Source organism: Benincasa hispida, chromosome 8 (assembly GCF_027475165.1).
Source record: "Benincasa hispida cultivar pf3 chromosome 8, pf3_genome.v1.1, whole genome shotgun sequence".
Classification (NCBI taxonomy): Eukaryota; Viridiplantae; Streptophyta; class Magnoliopsida; order Cucurbitales; family Cucurbitaceae; genus Benincasa; species Benincasa hispida.
In genome coordinates this window covers 54,354,088-54,364,097 of record NC_143485.1, presented here as the reverse complement: position 1 = coordinate 54,364,097, position 10,010 = coordinate 54,354,088, and the positions used below count along the sequence as shown (strand labels likewise).

General features: G+C 28.1%; 1 protein-coding gene across 1 annotated transcript; it reads right to left on the bottom strand.

Annotated features, from left to right (window-relative positions):
• Nucleotides 1-1,234: 1,234 nt before the first annotated feature.
• On the bottom strand, nt 1,235-8,757 carry LOC120084117 (tryptophan synthase beta chain 1-like). The gene is made up of 4 exons (XM_090316819.1): nt 8,512-8,757; nt 8,111-8,434; nt 4,390-4,682; nt 1,235-1,460 (listed from the first exon to the last, which is right to left on the bottom strand). Exons 1-4 carry the CDS (start codon nt 8,755-8,757, stop codon nt 1,235-1,237), a joined length of 1,089 nt encoding a protein of 362 aa, XP_090172945.1.
• Nucleotides 8,758-10,010: the final 1,253 nt, after the last annotated feature.

Below are 10,010 nucleotides of genomic sequence, written 5' to 3'. Positions count from 1 at the left end.
TTTTGAGATTTATGCATGCATGTAATAATAGTCCTATACCCATTCTAGAAAGTCGGATCGTTACATGGTAGTCACATATCACATCTAAGGATTTTGATCATATGCTTGATGATTTTCTTTGTAAAGACAACCAATTGTGTGTTCCTAGTGGATGTCTAAGAGGCTTTAATAGTTGAGGCTCATTTCAATAAAATGGCTGTCCACTTTAGCCGTGAAAAGACTTGGAGAAAATCATTTAGGGTTGTTCATTTAGTAGGAATCTAAGATTTTTATGGACCGAACATAAGATTTTTAAGGAATGAACAAAAGGAAACATACGTTTGAAAAGAGAAATGTTACTGCCTTTTGACTTTGGACTGATTAGTGAAGCCAGTAAATATGTATCAATAGGAAAATAACCAAGTTGTTTTTGATTTGTCGCTCTGTAACCTCAAGCACCAGAACCAACTTTACACAAGTATTTACAATAGACATCTAAATATTGTCTTACTTTATAGAAATTGTGATTAAAAATGGTCCATTATAGTCTAATTAAGCCACAATCAAAGTTTCATTAATTAATTATAACAATTTCTATTAACTTCCATCAATTTCCATAATTTTTCTTGCTCATCGATATCGATATTTTCATAAAATTGGAAACTTGATATTTTCATTGATATTGGATATTTCGAACCTTGACTGACTTAGGCATCAAAGGTACCACATGGTGCGAGAATCTCTTATGCAATTCATCTCGGAAAGCGAGATCATACTAAGAGAAGTGGGTTGAAGATCAAGCTCACAAGGGACTCGTAGAGCCAATAAACATTGAATTGGTTTTGAGTGATTAAAAGTGTGTTTTGGAGTGATTTTAAACACAACAAAAGTGATTTTGGCCATTTTAAAATCACTTCCCTACCACCACCTCCGACGATTGTTGTTGGCAAACCTCCGACCACCACCTCTAGCGTACTCCGATCACTACTTCTGACGATCAACACTGGCCAAACTTTGGTCACCACCATTTTAAAACATTAGATATAAATGAAATCTACCTTATATATATTTATATAGAGGTAGAAAAATTCCAACAATAAACTCACACATAAGAATATTGCTTGTAACAGAATATCAAGCCCAATATGCAGGAGGAAAACAAAAAGGAAAAATACAAAGTCCAAAATACAAAATATAATAATTCAACAATGAAAAGGAACATTTCTTGTTCCCTTCAAAACCAGTGGGCTATGTTTTAACAGTTTATCACCACGACCACCTTGCAGTCGTCAGGCAGAGTGGGGCAAAGCTTGTGAAGATATGCAAAGGCATAAGAAGCCTCCTTTGATAGGTATATGCCTTCCAACTTAATTAGCAGATCGTGAGCTTCCACCGCCTCCGTATCGGCCACCGTGTGAAATTCAACTTTCCCTGTCTCCTTCACAAGCCTCAGCTTTAGCCCTTCTCCTCTGTATTCCACCCTGTGCATTCAATTTCAACATATTCCATCCATAAAAATATCAAACTTCTACTCCAATTAGTTCAAGGATTGATATAATTAAACATAATTGTAATATGGGTACCAAAAATTGGTTAACATATATATTTTAAAATATGTCACACAAAAAAATTATTTTTAAATAAAAAATATTTTTGTTTTTTAATTCTAGCACTGTTAGTGTCAACTAAGAACCAAATCAATGTATTGACTTGTATTTCGATTCAAATTATTATCCATTTAGTTCTTAGTTTTTTTTTTTTTTTTAATTATTTTTCTTCTTTTTTTTTTCATTTTTATTTCTGATTTTGTTTTGATTGGAGTATTTTTACATGTGACTATTATTGTTTTTTATTGATTGAAATTAGACATTTTAGTTTTTTTTTTTTTTGTTAGTTCTTCTCAATAACAACAAACATACGTACATCATAATAATTTATCAACTTTTTAAGCAAAAAATATATATGCGCTATCATGGTTAAAGAAAAATATTTGAGTACATCTTGGGCTACACTCCACTCAAATACTCATTCCCAAATTGCCATATGGTAAGTTTTTAAATTTTTTAATATATTTTTTTCCTTTGTGATTGAAGAGGATATATCAAGACGAGTGTAGCCAGAGCTAGACCCAATTATTACTCATAATAAAAATATTTACAAATATAACAAAATGTCACTAGTATCTATTATCCCTGATAGTCGTGACAATGAAATTTTGTTATATTTGTAAATAATTTGACTCTTTTTCATATATTTGAAAACATCCCTTATTTTAAGGGTTATACATCATTAGTTTGGTCCAATTTTGATAGATATTTTTCAATGAAAAACTGATCCAAACCAATAAATTCTTTCGTTTTCTTCAAATACGAACAAAAAAGTCTAATTTTATACTAAAAATATCAAAATAAACCAGCGGATCAATTCGTTTAGTTTTTTGTTACATTCATAGTTACACCATTTTTATAGTATATTAGTGATCAATTTCCATCACTGGTAAATTATTTTTATAGCCTATCATTGATAGATTTTTATCTCTAGTCCAAAATTTTTCTGTCTATTGTTGACAATTTTTTTTTTTAATATCTATTATCAATTTGATCATTAATATGTTCATTGATAATAGTTTGTTCTATTATTATTATTATTGATAGACTATTTTTATCATCTATATACTACTTATAACATGTTAATATGGTAGCAGTATATTAGTATTTTTTTTTTTCAATTTTATTGACAGTGTATGACTACAATAAGCCTAAACAAAGAACAATGCAAACAATTACCTGATAGTAAGTAAAATATCATCTATATACCATTTTATAATCTATTGGTATAGTATATAAACATAAACGAACATGCAAACCTTTTTAATAGAAATTTAAATTAGGGTCATATTTGCAAACACAAATTATTTTAGATTGTGTTAGATTCTCATATATGCCATTGTCTCCACCGTTTAAATTTATAATAACGTACTAACTTAATTCTGAGTGTAATTAAAAAAGTTCAAGAAATAGTTTTAGGTCTTCAAAAAATAGTTGAAAATATTTACAAGATATAACAAAATTTTAAAACTATCAATGATAGACACTGATAGAAAATATTGATAGAAGTCTATCAATATCTATTCTATCTAATTCTAAAATTTTATTACATTGTGTAAATATTTTAATTTATTTTTCTATATTTAAAAACAATCCTCTTTATTATCTATTTTGGCAATAAGATTTGAAATGTATATAATTAAAGTTTTCGTTTGGAGGCTAGCTGAAAAAGACGTAGAAAGTTTACTAATAATATAGACTTTTAATGTTAATTTATTGATGGAAGAGTAAGATATGAAAAGATTAAAAAGGTAACTTATTTCCAAAATATACAAAATTCTGCAATCACTTCAAATTCTATGTACCCAATCGATAACCATTTAAGTCTCGTTTGCTAACTATTTTATTTTTTTTTTATTTTTAAAAGATTAGTATATTTTTTTCTTAATTTCTTATAATAATATGCATATTTATTAAGTACAATGATTGAATTCTTAGCCAAATCTCAAAAATAAAAATTTTGAAAAGCTATTTTTTTTTTTTAGTTTTCAAAATTTGACTTCGAGGTCAAAGTAGTATATATAGACTTAATTTTGGAAAATAAAAATAAAAAAACCAAATAGTTACCAAATGAGACCTTAGCTTTTTGTTTTTAGTTTTTTAAAAAATGGCAATTGTAAATATAACAATCAAGCCAAAAGTAATAATAGATATAACACAAAGTAAAAAAAAAAATTGCAGATATAACAAAATGTAAATTGTGCATCAATAATAGACCATAACAGTAATAGGAGTCTATCGATAGACCATATCATTGGTAGTAGTCTATAGACCGTATAATTGATAGGCTTTCTATATTTGCAAATTTTTTTAAAATGTTGTTTTAGATTTAGTTATCATCACTCAAAATAATATCAATTACAATTCCCCTTTTAAAAATTAAGTCTACAAACGCCTTTTCCACTTCTAAATTTCTTAGCTTTGTTATCCACTTTTTATCAATGTTTTTCAGAAAATAAGCTAAGTTTTGAAAATTAAAAACAGATGCAAAACATTGTAAGAAATTGAAAGAAAATAAACTTTAATTTTCAAAGACCAAATAGTTATCAAACGGAACGTAAATTATTTTCTTTTATGTATTAACAAACAACGAATTAAAGTCGATTTGAAATGCATTATGATTTAAAATCCTTGATAATTTTAAAGTAGATTGGTAATATAATTGGAGCAAAAGATCCAAATCTTTATTATTGACTTCCACTGGTTAGAAAGTGTCAAAGAAGTGATATAATTAATAAACTATAAAATGCACGAACATAAGCTTATGAATAGATTTAATTAAGATGGCGGGGGTTTTACTTACTCTTGAGGGGTCAGAATTTGGTGCATTCCAGTAGGAGGCTGCAGGACCCGGATCAACCTCACATCCTGTTGCTGGATGAAGTCATGGAAGACGAGGGGCAAGTCATTTGAGGAAGTCCCAGTGCAGCCGAAAACCACGTCTGGTTTGACCCCCCATTCCTCTGGATCAGATGGGCGCGGCCGCGGCCCTACCACCGTGCCCATCAGATAAGTGGTCGTTCCCAGGTTCCCCGTCATCCACTCTTGCCTCGCCCCTGCTAATGCGTTGTTCAAGTTTCCCTCTACTGGTTTCACCTGCCCCCACACTCTCAAAAGGGTTAACTAGGACGTTCATGGGTTGAAAGATTTTTTAGACTCAACCCAAATTGGGTTGTAAATTTTTTGAATCCAAATAACCCTTATTAAAAAATGAATTCAACCCAACTCAACCCTGGAATATTTAGGTTTGGTTGGTTCAGGTTAATCGAATCATTTATTTAAAATTGGAAATATGTAAAAATCTAATTTGATTATTTTCATATATTGAATTAAGATTAACAACACAGTTTCAATTTATCCGATGAAAATTTTCTTTCTAAGTGCAAAGAAACTACTTCTAAGAGTTGTTAATAATAAATTATTCAAAAAATGTTGAAATTAAATAAAATTAAAATCAATATATGTATAAATAATTGTTTTACAAGTAATAAAAAATATATTTTAAAGTTAATAATAAATTCGGATTGGTTCGGGTTGGTTTGGGTTATATTAGGTGAATCCATGAACCAACCCAATCCATAAATTTTTCATTTATTTGAACCTAATCCAACCCAAATGAGTTGATAACCCGACCCAAACCACACGAATTGGGTTGGGTTGATCGATTTTTTCAGATCATCAGGTTTTTTGAACACCCCTAAGGTTAACTACAATCATACACCTTTTCCGGCCTATATTTTTAAATATGTCAAAAATTTCCTAATCAAATGGTTAAATTCTTAATAGAATTTTTTGTATGAACCATTAGAGTTTAAGCGAAATTATTCAAAATTTTAGTAAAATGAAAAGAATTACCAATTAAATTATTCATATATGTATTCTAAATTTAAATATTTAATTTGAAGATATTCATTATCTTAACCATTAAAAGTAAAGTTTGAAATTTAAATATAATATTTATATAATAATAATAATAATAATAATAATAACATTATATTAAATTATTATTATAAATGAAATTATTATGAACTATATAATTCAAATTGGAAAAAAAAAACTTTGGTATTTATGAAAAGAAAAGGATATTAGAAGAGATTGTTCGAAATTAAAATTTTCAATATATATATTAGAGAAATTACACGATTCATCATTCAATATTTCATTCTCTACTTAATCAATAAAGCAAATATTATATATAATAAAATGTATACCAACATTTTGAACATTCAACTTTAAATGGATTTTGAAATTAATGTGAAATGGGTCCTAAGATATTTGTAACATATATATTGAAAGATGGTTAACTATATTTAATTATAAAGGTCAAACAAGACAGAGACATCTACTATTCTAGTAAAAAAAATCACCAACTTGGAGAAATAATATACATAAATTACAGTAACATATAGAGAAATTACACAGCAAAGAGATGATTAAGGGGAAAAGTTATCTACTATATATTTTAGTCAACTAATAAGATAACATACATTTAATTAATATCTAAACATAGAAAAAATAAAATCTATTTATATCAAATTTGGACTAAAAAATAGTTTTGTAAAATATATAGTTGAAATGTTACTATTTCTTTAAAAAAAATATATATTTTAGTTTGTGATTATTTTTCCCACAAACTGTTTTAATGTTAAGGATGCCACATTAAAAAAAAAAAAATCATACTTTTTATAAGATAGATGAACTACTTTTCTCTCTTTGTCAATTGATTTTGAGATAGGACTTCATCAACTTTCAAATAGTCATTGGTATATTAACTTTTTAAAGAATTAATTTATATTTGATATACAATTATTTGAATTTTATGTTAATGCATGAAATCCTATATAAATTTTTAATTTTATATATATTACCAAGTTGTTGAATAAATTAAGTTATTTGACTCAAAATCAAAAGTTTAATGAACACAACTTTAAATTTTAGGACCAATAACCTTATAAATTAACATAAAGTTTTATTTTTATTTTTTTAAATCTTTTAACCGAGCTTGTTTTTGTGGGACTAAGTATACTAAATGGTTCGTGACCTTTTAGGAAATTCTTAGTTTGGTCTTTAATCATTTACATATTTTAGTTTTACTCCTAATATATTGAAAATTCTCAATTAGATATAAGCTAAGGCTCAGTTTGGTTTAAAATCTAAAAAAAAAAAGAAAAAAAAAAGAAAAAAAGAAAAAAAGAAAGAAACCTCAAAATTTAGATTTTTGTTATAGCTTTTAAAATAATTGTTGTAGCTTGTGCTTTTAAAAGTCTCAATTTTAGCATGAAATAGAAATAGTGTTAGGTAAATCTCAGTTTTAACCTAAAAAAAGAATATTATATTATTTGGTAAATTAATACTAAATTTTTGTGATTTAATTATCATGATCAAAGCAAAGGTATTAAACAAAGTAGACATATTATTTTAATAATTTTATATTGATGATAAATATCATTATATTTGATTTTGAATGAATATTTAATATCGAAGTTATTATAAGGTAGTTATTTTAGAATTTTGTAGGCTTTAAATTGAAAATAAATTTATTTGATCAAAGTTAAACAAGAAAGAAAATATATAAAAAATTTGGATCAATCCAAATTTTGTTGATATTAAAGAATATATGTGGCAAAAAGAAAATGAAAAATTTGGAAATTTCTAAATTTAGTTAGAGAAGCAAATTTTTACGAAGTTAAATTCAAAAGCTTGTATGAGTATGATTTTAAATGTATGAGTTAAGTAAAAAGTGATTTTTTATAAATTAATACATATTCCAATTTATCAAACAACTTAAAAGAGCTAAAATTTTTTCAAAATATATTTTTATTGGTGTAGAGGTAATTTCAAACCGGGTCTAGATTCAATTTAGGATTGTCATCGCTTTTAAAACAATTGTGGCTAGTTGTGTTTGTAGCGTGCAATAGAAATAGTTTTTGGTATATTTCAAGTTTAAATTAAAATATAATCTTATTATTTTGTTTGATAAATTGAAACTAAATTTTTGTGATTTAGCTATAATGATATATATATATATATATATATATATATATATATATGCAAATGTATTGAACAAAGTAGACCTATTATTTAAATTATAAAATGATAAATATCATTATATTTTTTAAATGAATATTACATATCAAACTTAGATAATTATTTTAAAAATTTGTATGCTTTAAATTGAAAATAAATTTGTTTAATCTAAAATATTTGGTAAAAGTGAAAAAAAGAAAATTGTTATAAAAAATATGGATTAATTCAAATTATGTTGATATTAGAGAATATATATGACAAAAAAAGGGCTTATTTGAAAATTTGAAAATTTAGTTATAGAATAAATATCTTAGGGAAGTTGGATTCAAAAACTTGTATGAGTGTGATTTTAGAAGTAGGAGTAAAGTGAGAAGTGATTTTATATAAATTAATAAATAATTAAATTTACAAAACAACTTCATTAGTTAAACGTAAGAGTGAGATAAGATGGAATCAACATTCTTCGTCATTATTTAAACCCAACCATAAATAAATACCTGAGCACCTAAGCAGTTGATTAATTGGACACTTGAAGACTGGTTCTCGATATCATAAGAGGCCATGAAAATGGTGCAATCTAAACCATATTTGGCGCAGGCCACTGCAGTGGTAACGCCGAGCTGGGCATCCCTAATGGCCGCAACCACGCTCATCCGCCCCATGCGTTTGGCAGTCATAACCTCTGCGATGGCATCAAAATGGTTCATATCGTCTCTTTTTACGTAGATTTCAGGGCCCTTTCCCTCTTCGTTTTTGTAATGCTCTGTCAGCCTCTTTACGTAATACAGCGAAAAGTCCCTCAGCGCCACATCCAACTCCTCCTGCACACACCACACGTGAAAATTTGATCCCTATATCGTACTCCCAAAAGAAAAAGTTGTAATTTTAATCTTGGGACCTGGAATTTGGGATCATTTAAAACCAAGTCCAACTCGGCTGCCTGTTTCCGGAATAGAGACTCGGGATCGAATTCGCCATTTGGTTTCTCATTATTGTTATGAAGCTGCATCTTTATTGCTGGCATAATATTCTTCTTTGTTCCCCAAAAAGTGGCTGATCTTATTGCCTTCCCAAGCTTTACATTTGATCTTGCTATGGCTGTGGCCGCAACTAATTGCTTGGTCACTGCAGCATTGTTCACCATAATGTAAATGCATGCCATTTTTCTCTTTATTACTGTAAGTAGATTGAGAGACAGAGAGACAAAGGGATTTGTGAGAAATGAGGCACATGACTGTAATTTATATAAAGAGGAATATTGTACCGAGTCCAAACTAAATTTTATGACACGTATTTTTGAGAAAGTAGGAAAGGGTTGGAAATTTCGTAAGAAATAGTATGAATCTAAGAGGGTCAACATATAGATATAACAATTTTTTAGGGATATAATAAATTGGATTGTTTTGTCGATTGTGTTTGGCATTTGAGTCGGCCATGGCTGAGGTGGTCTCAACGTAAAAGAAAAAGAACCCTCGCCAACCCCTCAACCTCCTATATATAATATATACCCATAATATCTATTACAATTTTGACTTTTCATTGATGCGTAACATTTTTATAACTAGTTGATGTTTATTGCAAAAAAAAATCGTCAATCATAACTTTCTTTTTCATCTCAAAATAAATTATCAATTAAAATGATGCTTTTAAGTTGACGTAATGAATTTTCGGCTTTAATATCTTTGTTGATCCGAGTTTCGTAATTTTTGGTAGATTTTTATTAATCTATAGTTTCTCACATAGTTTTGATGGTTAACCTATCTTATGAGAGACAAAAAATTGTCATTAGATGAGTCTATGTTGACCGGCAAAACCATCATCTAAGGATGTCTTCCTTGACGGACTTTACCCTTTCGTGTTTGGTTGGTTTAAAATATCAGGAATTTTACCGCGGAGACGAAAGGATGATATTTTCTTGAAATTAGAAAAGGGAAATTATTTTCTCTTTCACTTTTTCTATCCGATTTCTTCTTCCTCTCTTACATTTACATAAACCCTAATCTCCATTGTTGTCTGTCCATCTTCCTCCTTCCAGTTGTTGCCACTCACCATTGCTCACCGGAACATTATTGTCATTTTTCTTTTAGGAAAATTAATCACTTCCAAAAAGTCCTACCTTCCTTTCCCTCTATTTTTATTTTTTGAAATTTTGAAACACGAGTGTTATCTAACACCTACTTAAAACATGTATTAGTTTTCCAACATTTATTTTAAAGGCTGCAATAAATTGCTCCCTCCCTTTTTTTTCCCATTCCTGAAAACCCTACGGCCAATGTGCTTTCAAAAATAAATCTAGTTTTTAATTGTTGGGAGTTGTGTGCTTTTAGAAATATCCGTTTTTTTTTTTTTTTACCATATATGTAGTGAGAAAATAGAACATTTGACTTTGAAGTTGAT